Source organism: Mytilus edulis, chromosome 3 (assembly GCF_963676685.1).
Source record: "Mytilus edulis chromosome 3, xbMytEdul2.2, whole genome shotgun sequence".
NCBI lineage: Eukaryota > Metazoa > Mollusca > Bivalvia > Mytilida > Mytilidae > Mytilus > Mytilus edulis.
Window position 1 is genome coordinate 87,367,679 of NC_092346.1, and position 20,920 is coordinate 87,388,598.

Genomic DNA, 20,920 nt, shown 5'->3' on the forward strand with positions numbered 1-20,920 from the left:
TTCTTGTTATAACAAGTTTTTTTACTTTAATATTTCAATACAAAAATAGATTATTTACATTAAAAGTCACTAACATTAATAAAAATGCATCCTAGTTTAATCAATCATAACAGATATCATGTATGCAAACAACCTCCAGGGGCATATCAAGCTTTTTAGAAAAAAGGGGGAGGGGTGTTCCAACCATATGTCCACTTTCAAAAGCATTGATCTTCAAAACCATATCTGGACCCCCCTTGATCTCAATTCAGCTTTATTAACATATACCTTGCTATAACCAAAATTATTTTAAATCAAAAATATATAAAAATATGAAATGATCGAGTATGAAACTTTGTGAATTATTTGATAATATGAAGTGAGTGATATGTATTTAATACAGCCTTTTTCTGTTTTTAATGAAAGTTTATATGTATTCAAAACTCAATGAACTGCATTTGAACTATCAAATAAATTGATTTATGTAGAACTTATATTTTTAGAGATACAATCAATTAGAAGGTTATGAATTAGACCTATAATGCATTGAATGCATGTTACAATCAGCAAAAAATGCTGTTTTGTCACTTTTTATAGCAATTTCCCACATTTCTGTCTTCAGAATTTTCTATTAAACTGAAACATTACTTTTGTTTTAACAATATGAAAATGTAAGGTGATAACTATATTTGTTTTTTTCTGTCTTTTTAAAACATTAATGTTTCAATTATTTATGAATGGTTATTTTGACATTTTGACCAATTTTTCACCTTTATATATTATAAATCAGTTTTACTTAATGTTTTGAGACTATTTGATTTGTGTTGCAAAATAAAACCTGACGACTTCCTAATATTTTCATATCTTTAAACAAAAAAGTTCAATGCAATATCATTAAAAATAAATTTATCTTGGCATTTTGTTGGAATTGCTTGTGTTACAGTCTCAACAACATTTAACCCTTTCCTCAATAATAAAGCCTACATTTATACTATTCTGTAAATGTTTAACTAATGAATCAGTTTCTGGCTACAATTCCCTATTAATTTGAGAGAAATAATACAAAAACAATTAAACCAGTTCATCTAAATCTTAACCAAAATGTGAATAGATCAATCAAAACTCTATGTCTTTAGTTTATTCAGTTTTTCCATTCTAAATACAAAATCTCAGCTTAAAATATAAAAGGATATTTGTATACTTCAAAAAGAGGATACATTCTGAAACTACATACAATATTACCTAGATGGTAAGTACTGTAAATTCAGAAATGATTGCGATGTTTTTATTATTGCCAAAAATGCAAAGGAGTTAAAATCGCAATAAATTAAACTTACATTTTGCAATTTTTTATATGAATTTAAACAGGATTTTCTCAATATTGCATTTAAGTCTTAAATGAAATTGCAATAATAAAATGATAGTTCGGTTTGTGTTAAGAAAACTTAATACATTCAGACTTAACATATAAAACAAAAAAAAGTAAGAAACTATTTATGATGAATATCAACAATATAATATCATGAAAAAAAGGTATAATGAGTACCAGTGATTAAAACACATGCAAACAGGAAAAATAATTTTCTATCAAAGCTGCCATCATCTGAACAAAAATCAAAATGGTGTACTGAAAACATTTAACAAAATCATTGATACAATTTGTAAAATGAAATAAACCACTAAGTCAATTTCAAAATAGCAAGATTACAATCAAAGTGTTTTTTCCTTCTATTTCTTTAATAAGATACAACTAAAGTAATATCATGTGTAATGACAATACAATCTCCTAGCATTCTGACTTTAATTGAATGGCATCTGATACCAACTTGTTTGATATATAGATGAGACCAGCATGCATGACAGGATTGAAGCTAGTCTAAATTTACAGAAATATTTCCCTGAGATTCTCTTTCCTTCTGTCATTTGTTGAGAATTTACAACTTTTTTCCTCTATATTTTCTAACAAAAGCAGCAACATCAAATTTTCTTTTACAACCATCATAATTCATGTAGCGAATTTTTCCAAAAATGTCTCTTTCCTTCCATCCTTGATCATGGATACCACAAATTGACCACATACAGCCTATAAATAACAAATCAAATAAATAGAATAGATTTATATGTCAAAAATTTCATATTACTGTCTCTTCCACTGGTTATACTTTATCAAATAAGAAATTGAGTTATAAAATTATCCAATAATATATTGTCAGAATAGTATCTTAATTTAAACTTATACTTTTCAATTTGACATGAAGTTTAATATGGGATGAATGATACAAGCTGATTTTCTTTTGTTATCATGTTGCATGTAAAAATATCCTCATTAAATATGATCATTTTGTCAAATCATTAATTTCCAAGGTAAGTAAGGCAATAAAGAAGATAATTCACTTCTGTACTCATAGGGAGAAAAGAAGCGCTCAACTGTAGACTGTCATTATTATTTCCATTTTACACCTCTTTTTTTCATACTAGTATTTCTTACTTTGAAGGTTGTACTTTGACCTATAATGGTTTACTTCTACAAGTTGTGACTTGGAAAAGTAATTGTCTCATTGGCACTCATACCACATCTTCTTATATCTATAACAAATTAATGCATGTATGTATATGACTTACCAACATAGCCATTAGGATCTCTGCCATCTAGATTAAATCTGTCATTGAGATATATTGCCGTCTCTAAAGCTTCTGTTGGACTTCCTGTCCATTCTAAGATTTTCTTGGCCCAATACATTCTCAAGAATCCATGCATCTTTCCTTCTATTGTCATCTGAATCTATTAAAGGATTCAAGTTCCAAATAATACTATTAACTTTCACCCCAAACATTTCATAGATATTTTTGAAAAATTAAAATCAATTGAAATCAATTGTGAATAAAAGTACCAATTGGATTGACAAAGAGGAGCTGTGTCAATTTTCTATTACAAGTGACTGGCAACAGTCTGTTTTATTAGAAAGACCTCTTTCTTGATCCTCAGGTCTTGTTTTTATATGCACACATCTAAAAAAATGTATGATATGCATCAATTGCCAATGTGATGATCACTAATTAGAAAGTAGAAGAGTGTTGTCAGATCCTTGTTAGCAGACAATGGACAGCAAGACAGGAATTTTAATGGATTTGAAAACTAGAGGCTCTAAAGAGCCGGTGTCACTCACCTTGGTACATGTGAATATTAAACAAAGGACACAGATGGATTTATGACAAAATTGTGTTTTGGTGATGGTGGTGTGTTTGTACATCTTACTTTACTGAACATTCTTGCTGCTAACAATTATTTCTATCTATATTGAACTTGGCCCAGTAGTTTCAGTGGAAAATGTTTTATGAAAATTGTTAAAAATTGACTATAAAGGGCAATAACTCCTAAAGGGGTCAACTGACCATTTCGGTCATGTTGACTTATTTGTAAATCTTACTATGCTGAACATTATTGCAGTTTACAGTTTATCTCTATCTATAATAATATTCAAGGTAATAACCAAAAACAGCAAAATTTTCCTAAAATTACCAATTCAAGGGCAGCAACCCAACAACAGAATGTCCGATTCATCTGAAAATTTCAGGGCAGATAGATCTTGACCTGATAAACAATTTTACTCCATGTCAGATTTCTCTAAATGCTTTGGTTTTTGAGTTAAGCCAAAAACTGCATTTTACCCCTATGTTCTATTTTTAGCCATGGTGGCTATCTTGGTTGGTTGGCCGGATCAAGCCACACGTTTTTAAAATTAAATACCCCAATGATGATAGTGGCCAAGTTTGAATTAATTTGGCCCAGTAGTTTCAGAGGAGAAGATTTTTGTAAAAGATTACTAAGATTTACGAGGGCCAGGTGAGCTAAAAATCCTAAACTTCTAATATATATATTAAATGAAGAACTATATTTTTTTAATGAGAAAAACATCTTTTAATAGTTAATTTATATTTTGAACACTTTCAATCAATTCTAAGATCTGGTGTTGTTGAATAATTTAGCTCTCAAAGTGTCTGTTATTCTATTAAAGTTTTAAAACAGTAATATGAGGCACACATTACCTGTAAAAGGGGATGAAGTCTGTATAAATTATTAGAATTCAAACTTGACATTCAAACTTTGTAATCTGTTGAAAAGAAACCAAAATACTGAAACATTTTTGATGTTAGGGATTATAGTTGTCACATCATTTTCAATGTAAACAAAGGAACGCTATCATTAGGAATAAATTTTTGTTTTTCTTCAAGTATATGTTCATTAGTGAGGGGGGCAGGACCTTTTTCTGGACTACTGCAGTTTTAGAGGAGAAGCATTTGGTAAAAGTTTACAAAAAAATACAAATCAATTGTTATAATTGACTATGAAGGGCAGTAACTCCCTTAAAAGGTCAATTGAAAATTTTGGCTATATCCACTTATTTGTAGCTTGTACTTTGCTAAACATTATTGCCGTTTACACTTTATCTCTATCTATAACAATATTCAAGATAATAACCAAAACTCTAAAAGGAGTAAGTTCGGTAAGGGCCATATTTGGCCCCGATTATAAAATTGAATTGTAGAAGAAATATGTTTTAATTTGTCTTAAAGACAGGTTAGAAATTAAAATTGAACTATTAGAATCAAAGTTTTTATTATAAAGCGTTGATTTCTACATCCAAAAAAGGTAAAAAAATAAGAGATTTTGACGAAATTTGACAAAATTGGCCAGATTTGAACTAAATTTAGGACCCGGAAACATAAAGCGCAGGCGTCGACAAACTAAATATTCCAGTTAAACATGTAAAATGTCATTACAAACATCGTTAAAAAATCTTTTTTGTCGACGTATGTGCTCTATGTTTCCTGTCACATGATCAATGCAAAATTTACCAATTTTCATTGATTTTTCGTGGAAAATCAAAATGAGTACTTTTTGTGACGTCATCAGTAGAACGCAGGAACCTAAATTTTCAACAAATAGGTTTATTTCCTTTCTAGTCAATGTATTAGCTATGAATCACTGTGATATTGGTCAATAAATCCTAATTTGATATTTGAGGTAAAAAAGAGGGCCATTTTAGGGTCTTATCGAACTTACTCCTTTTTTGAAAATTACCAATTCTGGGGCAGCAACCAAACAACTTGTTGCCTGATTGGTCTGAAAATTTCAGGGCAGATAGACTTTGACCTATCAAACAAATTTATCCTTGTCAGATTTGCTTTAAATGCTTTGGGTTTCTGAGATTTTAGCCAAAAACTGCATTTTACCCTATGCATAATGACCCTATGTACCATCTTGGTTGGCAGACAGGGTCATCGAACACATTTATTAAACTAGATACCCCAATGATGATTGTGGACAAGTTTGATTAAATTTGTCTCAGTAATTGCAGAGGAGCAGATTTTTGTACAAGATAACATAACTTTACGAAAAATTGACAAAAAATGACTATAAAGGGCAATAACTCCTTAAGGGGTCAACTTACCATTTTAGTCATGTTGACTTTTTTGTAGATCTTACTTTGCTGAACATTATTGCTATTTACAGTTTATCTCTATCTATAATTATATTCAAGATAATAACCAAAAACGGTGAAATTTCCTTCAAATGACCAATTCTGGGGCAGCAACGGGTTGTCCGATTCATCTGAAAATTTCAGGGCAGATAGATGTTGACCTGATAAACAATTTTACTCCATGTCGGATTTGCTCTAAATGCTTTGATTTCAGAGATATGAGCCAAAATCTACATTTTACCCCTATGTTTCAATTTTTAGCCGTGGTGGCCATCTTGGTTGGTTGGCCGGGTCACGCCACACATTTTTTAAACTAGATACCCCAATGATGATTTTGGTCAAGTTTGGTTAAATTTGGCCCTGTAGTTTCAGAGGAGAAGATTTTTGTAAAAGTTAACGACGACGGACGACGCCGGATGCCGGATGCCAAGTGATGGGAAAAGCTCACTTGGCCCTTTGGGCCAGGTGAGCTAAAAACAACTTAGTCATACCTACTTATCATTTATTTCCAGAGCAGAAGGATTAAAATCATTGAAGTATATACATATATAAACTGTTTTGCTTTGGAAACTTGCTTGAGTATAATAAGCAGCTATACTTATTGATGGTGAAAAAAAGTTGCAAAAATAGGGTGTCACTATAAAAGTTTAATTCTTAAACACAAATAACATGAAAAGATCAGTCACTCTTATTGTTGTGATTCAGCCTTTTTGTGCTGATACTGTGTAAAGCAATCATCAATCAATCAATCAATCAATCAATCAGTCAGTCATTCTTAACTTTTATATTTAGTTAAATTGAAAGAGAAAACTGATGATTAATATAATAATTAATACTTGTCATACTCAGGAATAAGCGTTTGAACTTCTGAAATTCCTGCCAATATGATTAAAGAAACAATGTTTATCTGGTTATTGTTTTGAAAAAAAAACAGTATTCAGGAAAAATTTGTAGATGAAACTAACCTGAGCCGCATTCCAAAGGTCATCATGAGTTTGACCTTTTTCTAGCTTTTCTCTAGTATATAAATACTTCCGTTTATCTTTTTCGTGCAACTTCAGTGATGTTTTAGCCCAGTCATAAGCACCTGTGAAAGCAAACAATAATTTTTGATTAAAACAAAACCCAGATGCTCCGCAGGGCGCAGCTTTATACGACCGCATAGGTTGAACCCTGAACGGTTGGGGCAAGTATGGACGCAACATTCAAGCTGGATTCAGCTCTAAATTTGGATTGTGATTAAATAGTTGACACAGCATAGGTTTTGGACACAGAATGAATGTGGTCTAATGAACTTAAAATAATTTTTTTGCCTTTGAGCAAATCACTATGCTGTTGAATATTAATCCTCTCAAAAAAATGTTTGAAGAAATTTTCTTTTTATTTATGAAATCTGAAATGAGAAAAATTAAACCCCCCACCATTTTTTTTTCACATACCCCTTTCCCTTTTTTCAAAACTGATCTCAATTCAAATTTCTAATGGAGTTTGCAACAATAACTACTCATTTAAATACATCATACAATATTAAAATGTAACAAAAAGTGCTTGTTATCACTGAATGGTAAAAGTGTTTTAATTTATCAGTTGGTAGTAAAAGTGAATACACATTGTGCATTGTATAAAACAATGATTTAAGTTGATTCAACTACTATTCTGGACAAAGAAAGATAACTCCAATCAATTGAAAATTTCTTGCTATTGCACAATACAATACAAAATGTATTGTGCAAGTAGATATTTTTTGCTATTGCGCAATACTGTGCAATTGAAAATATTTGCTATTGCACAATACTGTGCAATTGAAGATTTCTTGCTATTGCACAATAGTGTGCAATTGAACATTTTTTGCTATTGCACAATACTGTGCAATTGAAGATTTCTTGCTATTGCTGAATACTGTGCAATTGAAAATTTCTTGCTATTGCACAATACTTAATAAAATAATTTTAGATCCTGATTTGAACCAACTTGAAAACTGGGCCCATAATCAAAAATCTAAGTACATGATTAAATTCAGCATATCAAAAAAGCCAAAGAATTCAATTTTTATTAAAATCAAACTTAGTTTAATTTTGGAACCTTTGGTATTTAATGTAGACCAATTTGAAAACGGGACTAAAAATTAAGAATCTACATACACAGTTAGATTTGGCATATCAAAGAACCCCAATTATTCAATTTTTGATGAAATCAAACAAAGTTTAATTTTGGACCCTGATTTGGACCAACTTGAAAACTGGGCCAATAATCAAAAATCTAAGTACATTTTTAGATTCAGCATATCAAAGAACCCCAAGGATTCAATTTTTGTTAAAATCAAACTAAGTTTAATTCTGGACCCTTTGGACCTTAATGTACACCAATTGGAAAACGGGACCAAAAATTAAGAATCTACATACACAGTTAGATCCAGGATATCAAAAAACCCCAAGTATTCAATTTTTGATGAAATCAAACAAAGTTCAATTTTGGACCCTTTGGACCCCTTATTCCTAAAAACCTGTTGGGACCAAAACTCCCAAAATCAAACCCAACCTTCCTTTTATGGTCATAAACCTTGTGTTTAAATTTCAAAGATTTCTATTTACTTATACTAAAGTTATTGTGCGAAAACCAAGAATAATGCTTACTTGGGCCCCTTTTTGGCCCTTAATTCCTAAACTGTTCAGACCTCAACTCCCAAAATCAATCCCAGCCTTCCTTTTGTGGTCATAAACCTTGTGTTTAAATTTCATTGATTTCTATTTACTTATACTAAAGTTATTGTGCGAAAACCAAGAATAATGCTTATTTGGGCCCTTTTTTGGCCCCTAATTCCTAAACTGTTTGAACTAAAACTCCCAAAATCAATCCCAACCTTCCTTTTGTGGTCATAAACCTTGTGTCAAAATTTCATAGATTTCTATTTACTTAAACTAAAGTTATAGTGCGAAAACCAAGAAAATGCTTATTTTGGCCCCTAATTCCTAAAATTTTGGGACCAAAACTCCCAAAATCAATCCCAACCTTCCTTTTGAGGTTATAAACCTTGTGTTAATATTTCATTGATTTCTATTCACTTTTACTAAAGTTAGAGTGCGAAAACTAAAAGTATTCGGACGACGACGACGATGCAGGACGACGACGCCAACGTGATAGCAATATACGACGAAAAATTAAAATGTTTGCGGTCGTATAAAAATAAATACAAGTATCTTTTATTCACCTGAATTGCTTAGTTTTACTATAGAACATATGTACATAGATTTTTTTTAATATAATCCTTTACTTTATCAAAATTCTTCTGTAACTTCATGAACTTACTGTTATTCAAATTTTGTCTTTACATACTTTAATTTACATACAGATTAACCATATGCAGTTAAATTAAGCATGACACCTGTTTAGAAAGCTAGCAATATTTCACAGAAAAAAGGACGACTTATTTCTGTAACTAAGAATAAAAGGAATATTAACAGTCATTTATTAGTCATTCTGATGTATCCATGATAATCACACTGTGAGCCAATCTGAAAATTAACAAGTCTACCACAATAGCAACTTATTTTCATCATTACAGAAAAATCCTAACAGTAATAGTACAATTATTTGTTCTACCTGTGAATCAAAGTATACATTTTGACTTTCTATAACGCTTACAACTAATATATACCTTCTATGGAATCATAGTTTTTATTGTAAAAACAGAAATTATCAGCTAGCTCTCTTCTAATGATAGCTTCTTCTATATAAGCCTCTACCCCCTCCTTGTATTTACTTCGGTACTGCTTAACAATTAGAATACTTCGCTGAACTGAGATTTGACCTGTAATATTAATAACCATCACATTTATAAAACATACACAAGGAGAAACAACAAAGGATTGGTTAACTTGAAGAAAAATAATAGAAAAAGAGGATTTTAAGGCTTTAATAAACAATAATGAGATGTAAGAAATTCAGTCATAGGATAGGTGATTGGCATTCAAAAACAGCAAGTGCATTTACTTCATAAGAAGTTTTACAAGTATTCAATGTAGTGTTGTTTGGTCTTGAGTTGAATATTTTTTATACTTGAAGGTGGATCATCATAATATATTTCCTCATATAAATTTTTTCTTATACTTTGCCAAAATGAAGATTTTACTAAGCTTTTAAAAAATTTATAATAAAAAGTATGGGTCACCAGTCATAAGTCGTGCAAAATTGCCCAAATTTGTATAGATTGTTCAGATTTTTGCAATTTAAAAGAAATCTTAGAGACAGGACTTTGAAATAAATAATGAGAAGATAAGTTTTATAATATGCTTTTACAAAAATAAAAAATAAATAAATTGCTTCGCCAAAAGCAGATGGATACGACTGAAGGGGTCCAACCCTGAACAGTTGGGGCAAAAATGGACACAATATTCGCACTTGATACAGGTCTGAATTTGGATTGTTATTAAAGGTTTCTGTCAAAGAGCTTGAAATAGTGACGTGATTTCAACTTATACTATTTTTTGCTTTTGAGCAATACTGTAAATTTAGAAATTATAACAAGGTTTTTATTATTGCAAATAATGCGACTGGGTGAGAATTGCAATAATAAGAACTAGCATTTTGATATATGGTACAATTGTCTTTATGTACACCTTCTTGAAATCGCAATAATTGATCTCTCATTTTTGTTCTTTCTTCAAAAATCGCAATAATAAATGCGCGCAATAATTTCTGAATTCACAGTTCACTATGCTGTTGCAAATTGACCCCCCATCCCTCCAAATTTTGTTTAAAAAAAATTACCCCACCCAACCCCTTTTTTTAGGCAAAAATAATAAAAATATTTGAAGAAATTTTCTTTTCAATTTCTGACATCTTGAGAACAAATTGTACCCACCCCAAGATTTTTTTTAACCTCCCCTCTCTTTTCCAGAAAAATATTGTTTCCTTAAGATATGGTCATAATCTCAATTCAAATTTCCAATGGAGTTTGCAACCATAATAACCAATTTAAATACATCATAAAAGTCTGAAAATAGAAAATGAAATTGACAGATATTCACCTCAAGACAAAACAACATTTCCCTATACATAATTTAAAAGCAGTGTACACCGTTCCACAAGTTATTTTCTGAAAACTAGAAAAATGCTTTTTTGGGCCCCTTTTTGGCCCCTAATTCCTAAACTGTTAAGACCATAACCGCCAAAATCTATCCCAACCTTCCTTATGTGATTATAAACCTTGTGTTTAAATTTCATGGATTTCTAATTACTTATACTTAAGTTATTGTCCGGAAATTGATGCTGATGGTGACATGATATCAATATATGACTTTAAAATACCATCTTACCAAAGTGAATCCAAGGAGATAAATTACTCAAAGCTATCTTATTTGGATTATTTCTATCTTTTGAAAAATACTTCAGTCTTTCTTTACAAAAAGATTCCAGCATTTGTAGACCAGCCGTTGAACCTGGTACTGCCCAATCTACTGGTCCAACCGTTCTGTCAACTGTCAAACTGGCCTCGATTTTGGCCCAATCAATGCTCTGTTAAATAAAACAGAAAATTCTTTAAAAAAGTTTACATTCATTTGGAATGTCTATATCATGTCAATTGTTTTATGTGATACAAATACATTGATAGTAATAATAGTGCATTATATATAATAAGCATATATTTTATTAGAACATAATAATTTTCCACAATATCTATTTCCCTAATCAAAGTAAATTTTGGTAAAAAAAACCAAGAGGCTTCTCAGAGCCTGAATGGATCACTTGGTTGACCAGTCAGGGGACTTACTGAAATAAGTGATTTTTAAATCACTTATTTGAGTAGCAAACTCCAAGTTTTGTCACAAATTGGGATTTTGTATTTTTTTCAAAATTTTAAACACATAGGTTTAAATAATATCTTTTAATTAGTAAAATTAAAAAAATATGAACTTTTTGCTTCTTTAAGTAGCAAGGTTTATGCCTTTGATGCTATCAATTAGCTGAAAATTCTATTTTAGTTGAAAAAATGCTATAATAATGGCTTTACATAATGCAGTGATACTTTCTTCAAAGATTTTTCACAGCAGTGGGAGTATTTTTCCTGTGAAGTTCAAGGTTTCATCTTTCAGATTATGTAATAAAATTCTACTGTTCGCGATAAAAATTTCACTGTTCGGGGGTGTTGAAATTAGTGGGGGTTATTAAAAGAATGATACTTAAAGAAGTGACTTTTGGGAAGGAAATTGAGGTCTGATACTTAAAGAAGTGATTTTTATGTCATTATCCTAGATTCAGTACAAGGTCATCACCTGAAATGACCTGGTCATCCTAGACAACACAGATGTTGGTTCTGATAAGTTTAGAAACATAATTAGTCCCTGGATCATTAGTATTCTATATTTAAAGCTACAATAAAATTAAATCACTTCTTCTAGTGGTTAATTTGTACTACTTAAATAGGTGATTATTAAAGAAAGACAACTCTAACTTCCAACCTTTATGGAAATAATGTTACTTGAATCTGACAGTGATTAAGAAAATCACTTGTTTAAGTAAGTCCCCTGACTGCATTGACATGTATATTGCAATCAAACATGTTTCCTTATTAGTAAATTTTATTTTTAGTGTCAAATATAAGTGGTATGATTGACAATGAGACAGCTACCCAACACAAGTCTTTATTATTGTATAATTGACATAAGTTTGTTATTATCATTTCTTTGTATTAAAATGTGTGTCATTCAGTACTGATATATGTATTTTCATCACTAGTTTAAAAAAAAACAATAGTTATCTATTAATTAAATGGGACAGTTAAATTTGCTAAAATTTTAATACAAAGAGAAACATAAACACATTCTATGGAAAAGTTAAATTTCCTTTGCAATATTTATGGACAGTGTTATACTTTTGCACGTTCCTTTAAATCAAGGTTTATTCTGAATACAATCAATTAAAATAACCTCATGTGGTTATTTCTACAGGCATGCCAGTATATAAGGCCAAAAATAAAATATTGTCTGTTTCCCCTCCCACCACCGACCCAGTATAATTCCGCGACTTGTCCAAAACTTTTTTTTTTGCTATGTTGGTTTTTGGTGATATCTTTCTGATGCTGTAGTAAACGTGCATTGTTTTTTTGTCATAACTTTCCGATGCTGTAATCAACAAGCGTTTTAAATCAAGGAAAACAAACTGCCTTGCTACACGATTTGTCTTGTGTGCAAGGGTGATATTTGAAAATAAAAAATCTGAAGCATCTTTCAATTCACTGAGTGCACCTTGATTGGCTTTTTCTTTTACCTCTGTTCCTGTTTAAAGGATAAAATATTTGAGTAAAAATGGTTTGAATAGTGCTTTGAAATCAATCTACTTTGTCTTTGACTTCCAACAGGTTGGGCACAAGTCAGAAAATGTTGGATATGTGAATTCCCTGCTTTCACCTCTTGTGTAAACAAGACCAGTATAAATGTGTTTTTATTATTTTTCAATTTATGGCATGAAATTTACAAAAGGGCACCTTCTACTTTATAACTGCATCCGTTGAATTTGTAAATACTTAAAGTATTCTAGGAACAACAAAACATATTAGTGAAGCCTTGTTATTTCTAGAACTCGAAAAACATACAAATCTTTTGTTTAGGAATTAATTGACCAAGCTGCATGATCCAGGTGCAACTGAACATAACTGAATTATGTTCACTTCTATTGAAAATTTTTATTCATTAAATTTTAATTTCCAAGTCATTAACATTTCTTTTTGTCATCTCATAATTGATGATCAAGGTAAGAATTGGTGTGAACACAGGAATTGTTTTGTTGCGAGTTATGCATCAAATTAGACTTGAAATAAGCTTGATTTTTAACTAATTAAAACACTTGCTTTCATTACACATTGTTATCACATGAAGGATGTGGGCTTTTGTAGATTTCATACCATAAAATGAATAGGAAAAAGGAGGTCCCTGTATACTGTTTTTAACAACAGAAAACTGGGGTGTACACTGAATACAGGGAATACCCCACTTTTCTTGACTTATCTTACCTGTTGAATACTGTAAAAATTTAATATAGAAAAATAATATAGAGAAATAAAATAAAATAATTTGCCTACCTACCTACCCATACCCTGATAACCTCAGTCGGGGAGGGGAAACAAAGATATTTTTAATGTTGGCTTAATTAATTAAAATAACCTCATATGGTTATTCCTACAGGTATGCCAGTATATAATTAATTTGTAAATTCTGATTTACGGGTTATTATAATTAATAACTTTACGAACTTGTACATGGTAAATATATGATGGTAAAATGTATTTCGACATTTATATTAATTTCTGTGATTATGAGACTGTGACTTTACCTGTGGTTTCTCTTTTCGAGTAAAAGGGTGAACACAAACAGGAGGGAACTCTGTTAAGTAACCAGACAGCTGATTATGGATTTTATTTCTGATTGTTCTAGCTCCATATTCTAGTTTTGGAGAAGCTTCCCAGCAAGGTACTATATTATGTGCATCTACCTAAATATCAAAAATTTTAAAAATCAACATGACTGTATGCATTAATAATGAACGTCTTATTTGGATTATTTCTATCTTTGGAAAAATACTTCAGCCTTTCTTTACAAAAAGATTCCAGCATTTTACGACCAGCCACTGAACCTGGTATTGCCGAATATATTGGTTTAAGTGTTCTGTCAACCGTCCAATTAATGTTCTTTTCAATAAAAAGAGGGAAATCAGGTAAACCTTACAAAATATATATTTACATTACATTAGCATGGACTGATCTTGTTGTAAATCAATGTATGTCACTTTCATGACTTTGGTTTATATTTTATAATTGCAATTATTCTTGTTGAAATACTCTAAATACTGTACCTGACAAATGGGTATATTTTTAGGTATGGCTGTTGTGACATCATCGACCCACTGCATTGGCATACGTAAGGGAGAGAAATCTGTTACTACACCACCAATATCATGATCTGTAACAAACTGTGGCAACACATCTTTGGCATAACCAATCAATAAATGGAAAGATATTTCCAACTTATTGCAATCCTGTAACACAAAAGAAATCTTGCTACAATGATGAATACATATTTTACATTTTTATATTGAGAAGGATTACAGTAGCTTACTTATAATATTCCATTCGTTTATAGGAATTAGAAGGTTTTTTTTTCATTTTTTTAAGGAGATGGTCTTGAAATCTACATTTTTTTTTACACTTGGCTTAAGGGCATACGATACAGTTTTGATCCCATATTTAAAGTTTGATGAAAATTCCATTTAGGCTATTTTTTGCCTGATTAAATCAAATATATAATAAAAAATTTACCTTCATGTGCTACTTTTTGAGTTAAATGGGGTCGAAATTTTGTGTATTTGCTCAAAATTCAAATTTGTGGCCGTATTTTTCCTTTCGAAAGAAAGACATAACTTTTTTGTTTTAAAAGATAAACACAAATTGTTTTTTGTTAAATAATTTGTAATTTATGTAGTTTATAAGTATCCTAAAAATTATTTTTTATTCAGAAATAACTCATATTTATCAAATGGTCATGAATTAAGAAAAAAACGTCACTGCTTGCTGTATATTTTTCAAAATTAAAAAAATTGGACTATTTACAGTTTTGTAAAATTTTGTCCAAATAATCTCCCTGCAAAATGAAACAAAATGTTGTTTTAAAAAATAGGGGTCCATGCACTCGTTTTCAAATGAAATCAGTTTGAATGATAAAAATCAGTCGAAAAATGCATCTTTTCCTGGTATGTCACAGTTTGACGTTGCGAAAATAACATTTTATGTTAGCAACGTCATTACCTCCCCTGTAACTGTATCCTATGCCCTTAAGCTCTCCACACAGCTCGAGTCAGATAAAAATGCTTGGTTTCAATCAAAAATAAAATCTGTAATGGTAAGGTACGTGTATTTATGATGCAACACACCACAAATAATTCACAGATTCCATATGCACATTTATAGTTGTAAGTACTTAAAAATGTATGAATAACTTACTTGTTCAACTTCTTTGAGACCCTCCATCATAAAATGATAATGTCTGATAGTTGCTTCTAAGAACTTTGGTACCAGACAGAAACAAACAATTAATGGTACTTCCATCTTCAATGCAAGTTTTTGTGCATACAGGAAAGCCCAATTATCTGAAAAATGTAGGATATACATCTGTATTATTAATTATTTAATATTTGATGACACTTAGTATGACAGGTATATATTGCTCTTCAGTAATTTTGCTATACTTTTTTATATTCTCCTTCTACTGCTGTGACTTGACAGTTAGTGTTGCTCTCCACCTATTGCAACTTTTTCAAATTTCTGACCAAATTGCAGTTTGTTTTATTCATAAAACCAAACTTGTCAATTCAACTGGTCAGAAATTTTAATAATCTGCTGAAGAAAACACCAAATTGCAATTTGTTTTATAATACCAAACTGTAGAAGTCAACTGGTCAGAAAATTAAATAAACTATTGTAGAAACCACAGTCAGGTAAAATATAAAAGTGCAAGGTGTTATAAAAAAGCATGGTTACAATACTATAAGACTTTAATTCCACTTTTTCAATGTTCTTATGAAAAATCAGTGTATATTGTACGAAATATTCGGCAAATTGAATTCTCAAAATTGACAATCAGCATTGCTATCAATAGGGAATTGTCATTAAGTACCTACAGAACAATCATTATTTCTAGTTTATCCTGCACAATGACGATCACTAAGACGCTTGATGAACATAAATAGTGCAGGGATACAGGCGACTCCCTCTATCTGGTAAATGACGTCATAAAGGCACGCATAATTGACAAGTTTTTTCCGGTGACGGATGAACTCGCAAGGGGTCTATTAAAACATCTTGCATTCAGTAAAATTTATGTGAAATTACATTACGTTGTTAATAAGTTTCCATGGTAGATCTATAACCAAAAACATTATTCTTTTAAATATCATGAATATAAAAGGTTGTTTTTTTGAAAGAAAAGTTAATAGCTCTCATGGAAACTTCCTTAAAATGTATTTTAATTTGTACTTTCTTTAAAACATTTGTGTAACTGTAACATGTATATTTCTTACAAATCAAAGGGACAACTTAAAAGAGAAATCAAAATACCTTTGTCAGGTTTCGGGAAGATTAGATTGATGTCTTTATATATGTTTAAAAATATTGACCTTCACCATCTGTAATTACCTTGAACTCTTTGATCCCTTGACATCCAGTATACAACTCCTTGACTGTCCTCAGGAAAATCTTTAGCCTTTGATAAAATACGCACTCTCTTCTTGTTAAATTTAAATTCAGATATCGATTTACAGACATTGCTCCTACTTGTAGAAATTTTTTCAATAAAGTTATCTGATTTGATGTCACTTGTTTCCAATTTTTGCTTCTTTTCTGTTAGAGGATTCTCGTCTGAATCAACTTTACGTTTTGCAGACAATGCTTTCTTTTCAGCCATTCTGTCTAAATTAGGTAAAGATGAAAAAAATCTGACTTGCGGTTGTCTTACACTTGCAATATGATGTGCAAATTTTAAATATATTTCACTATAAAACAACTGAGAGTTGAACAGAACTGATTTCAATTTTTTAGATGAGAGTTTAAATGGTGTTAATGACTGCTGTGTTGTTTGTAATTTAAAACAGGTCTCCTTTAAAGTTGTGCAGATAAGTGATGAATGGGTATGATCAAAAAGACGTTTAATATTTCTCAACATCAATCTGTATAACAAACCTAGAAAAAAAAGAAAACTTTATATAAAACTCTACAAACAATGACAAAGTTAACAGTGCCGAGACAGATAAAATCAATTTACCAAACTTTCCTATTATCTATGTCCCAGACCATAAGAGTATTTGGACCATATAAAGGGATGTGAGTGTTGAAGTTGGGGTACCTCCATGACTAATAATGGTAAAAAAATTGCAAAATGATGTTAACAGTAATTTTTGGGGCATGACAATAAATTGTACTCTTTCTTTAAGTCTAAGACTTTTAAAGAAATTATTCACTGATTTTGACGATTCACGTTTTTAACCAATTTGATGCTAACAGTTGCTGAAAATAACTGTATGACAGCAGACATTAAAGAATATTCCCGAATGCTAGTCAATTCGTTCCAAGTCCGATTCGTTCCAAGCCAGTTTGTTCCAGATTTGGACAATTCGTACCAAGTCAATTGTCAATTCGTTCCAACTGATTTATTTCATTATTAATCAGACTTAACAATGTGTTCCACCTGATTAAGTTCATTATTAAATCAGACTTAACAATTTGTTCCAACTTTTTTATAATGTATATGTCCGTATATCACTGTATTTGTGTAAATCAACCTACAGTGCACGGCAAAAATCGGCAATTCCTTGTCCATTTTTTCTGTATATTTCATATAAAAGATCATTATTCAATAACATATGTTCATCCTAACAGTTCATAGATAATTGTTCAATACTCTTTCAGTATTTCCATATTTCATTTTGCTGGTCAACGGATGGCACAATGATAAGTGCAACAGATGTCATCAGTTGGGTAACTGTAATTTGCTGTCTTCTATAGCTGTCCCAAAGCTCCATCATCTTGGACTGTGATCTGTTTGTGGCTGCTTACTTTTTTTTCGGTTTCGTATGTAAGAACACTGAGTAAATTTTTATATTGTAAAACATACACAACCAGTGCTAATGAGTAGTAACGATGCACGTAAGAAAAAACATAGCAAATGTGGTATGTCAGCCTTCAATTATTATTGAAAAGCGTTTATATTTTTTTAGATACGTATTTATATTCATTTTTTATAAGTACAGCATTAAAAATTTAAATAATGAGGCTATTTAAATGGTTAATATTGTTTAATACTGTTCTTAAATAAGTTGGAACGAACTGACCAGTTTTTGGAAAAGTTGGAACGAACTGACCAAGCAACTTGGGACGAATTTGTTGGTACGAATCAGAGTTGGAACGAATCATCCAGATACCATATTCCCACCCTCTGTTTTGTGTATGGTCATGACCATATAGTATAGTAGATTATACTCATATAGCAAATGTATGGTCTGTAATTATCACATCAAACATTTAACAGTTCTTGCATAAAGTGTCATAGAAATTTAAGAAATAATTCATGGAAGCCATAAATTTGTTGGAAATTTACACATGGCCTGCAGGACTGTGATATTAGAATTTTAAGCCGAGAGTTTAACGAGGGATAAAACAAATGAATATCACAGCTCGTGTTCATAACTTCATAGGGGGTGATAACGTTGTTTTAAAGAATAATGTTGGTGTTACCAACACAATTTTGTGTGTGAAAAATTTGAACCAACACCATGAACACCATCAGCTGATAAATAATGACCATTCCCTAACCAGGGGCTGATCTGGCATTTATGATTCATTTATCTTTCTGAAGATATTGTTTGCAAGGATATGTATAGAAAATTATCAAATCGTCAAACTAACTAAAATTATGTCACCGCACTCGCTCATTTTTTTTTATATGCTTGGTCGCTATTAGATTATACTTTGATGTTTGTATTTATTTATGAGTGGTTACGCAATCCAAATTTGGCGGGTAAACTTTAATTAGTTAATTGAGGTGTTTTGACAAGTGTTAGTCCGTGTACCGGTGTATTTCTGACAAGTAAGTTGTAACACATTCACATAAAACTGACAATACAATTGTTTTTGTAGACAGCAGCATCATTACCTAAGTAAGCACAACACGCAATCAGCTGTTATACAATATTAGGGGAGACAACTATTTCTGCTTTTTTTTTAGTACAACGCAGATGCGGAAGTTTGAAAGGTCAACAAGGAAATCCAAGGAGCTACATAATCAGACAAAAACTTTGTTGTAGAAAGACATTTTATAACAGTCAAGATGACAATCATCAAAGGTTCATCACTTAAACCAGATAAAACCATTCTTGAGAAGAAGCTACTACAGGATTCTTTGGTAATATGTCAATTTTTTTTATTGTCAACAGTCGGAAGAAAATTTTCCAGCATATTTTGTTTACAAAATAAAACTGTCAGCCATTACTCAAAAGTTTTAAAAATTATTTTGAAATCTGATACTTAAAAGCTTCCTTTTCAATTTTAAATATTTTGTTTTGTATAATTTGCCAGATGTCATTCATTTTTGTTTTTGTTTTGGAAAGTTCAGTCGGATGATAATTATATTTCTGTACTTTCAGTTTCACTGAGGGTGGTAAAGGGGGTGCTTGCACGAAAAAAACGTGAAATAAGACATCATTTCACGTTGAGCGTGAAATGATTTCTGTCATGAACGTTGCAGGAAAAATAAAGACTTTGATGTGAATCTTTTTTGACTATGTCACTGACCTCTTGAATATATAAACTCTCTGTTTCAGACTACACAAAATACGTCGGACTGTCGGACAAATCCATTGAATAATGGATTGGTTTGGTAAAATTTTGTTGAATTCCCGTCCGAATGTCCGGTGGTTTTTTTTCATGGATTTTTCTAACATTCTAGCAAAATTGCCAAACCATCTCAAATTCATTTTCATCTTTATTATTCATTACAGCGATGTTTATTTTGTTCAAACGCCAGCTTTATGCTGAACATTGCCAACCAGTAATGTGTAAATCCGGGTGAAAACATATCTGACTGTCAAAAACAACAATGGATATATATGTCATCATTGGCACAACCGGAAATGTAAATAAAACCGGATCAGATTCTGGGAACGGATAAGGATAATTCCGGGTTTGACGATTAAATACGAGAAATGAATACAAATCCAAGCAGATCACAAAATTTAGCTATGAAATGTAAACACTAGAATTGAAAACCAAAAGATTTATGAAAAAGAAAGAAGAAACAGGAAATAATATTTTATACAGAAACTCTAAATTATGTTTAGTTCACAAACATTGTCAAAATCCAGTAAAATGGGACATTACTCTTCACTGAAATGCATTCAAGCAATTGTGCACAACTTTCATAACAATATACCCTCTTGTTACATCATTTTGTTTTAATTTGTGCATTTTGAGGAGGAGTAGGGCACTACAAAGTCATACGTTTGTTGTTTTTTGTCGAATAATATACAATAAGATGTAAAAAAAAATTGGTCTGGTAAAATTTCATTCGGTCTGGTAAAGCTAGGATGCTTACCAGACCGAATGTCCTGTAAAAATAAAATTCATTCGTGTAGTCTGCTGTTTATATATTATTCCCTATTTAGTATACACTTTTATGCTAGAAATGATTTATGGCTTTTAAAAAAGTATTTATCAATATTCTGAACTTTTAAAATGCAAAATAAAGAACAACATAATAGGTCTTTCCACCTTAATGATGGGGCAATAGGGGGTCCGTTAACAGGTTAACAACACCTCGATTTTGGCAAAAACAGTTAAGAAAAAATGCAAAAAGGCTGATAACAGTTTTAACAAAGTCGGTTGAAAACAGTAAACAGCTTTAATTGATCTAAGATAACAA

The 20,920-nt window shown here is 31.0% G+C and overlaps 2 protein-coding genes across 6 annotated transcripts in view; one reads left to right on the forward strand and one right to left on the reverse strand.

The window, feature by feature from the left end:
- LOC139517701 (deoxyribodipyrimidine photo-lyase-like) lies at positions 1–19,238 on the reverse strand. Of its 3 annotated transcripts, none has more exons than XM_071309009.1 (10): positions 19,157–19,238; positions 16,645–17,187; positions 15,454–15,599; positions 14,310–14,492; positions 13,791–13,949; positions 10,778–10,976; positions 9,118–9,270; positions 6,428–6,549; positions 2,602–2,761; positions 1–2,062 (listed from the first exon to the last, which is right to left on the reverse strand). In XM_071309009.1, the coding sequence occupies exons 2-10, from the start codon at positions 17,168–17,170 to the stop codon at positions 1,914–1,916; spliced, it is 1,797 nt and encodes a 598-aa protein (XP_071165110.1). In that variant the 5' UTR covers positions 17,171–17,187; positions 19,157–19,238; the 3' UTR covers positions 1–1,913. The 3 variants fall into 3 exon arrangements, with proteins under 3 accessions (XP_071165110.1, XP_071165112.1, XP_071165111.1); XM_071309011.1 differs by having other exon boundaries at positions 19,122–19,205; XM_071309010.1 differs by lacking the exon at positions 19,157–19,238 and adding an exon at positions 18,910–18,929.
- Positions 18,992–20,920, forward strand: part of LOC139517702 (integral membrane protein 2A-like) — a 17,543-nt gene continuing 15,614 nt past the window's right edge. For 2 of the 3 annotated variants that reach the window (XR_011663187.1, XM_071309012.1), the window contains exon 1: positions 19,020–19,405. Coding sequence is in view for 1 of the 3 variants with exons in the window: in XM_071309012.1 (XP_071165113.1) it covers positions 19,331–19,405 (75 nt within the window). In the remaining 2 variants the exon portion in view is untranslated. Of the gene's footprint in view, positions 19,406–20,920 lie in introns of all 3 variants that reach the window. The other variant, XR_011663186.1, reaches the window with a different exon arrangement.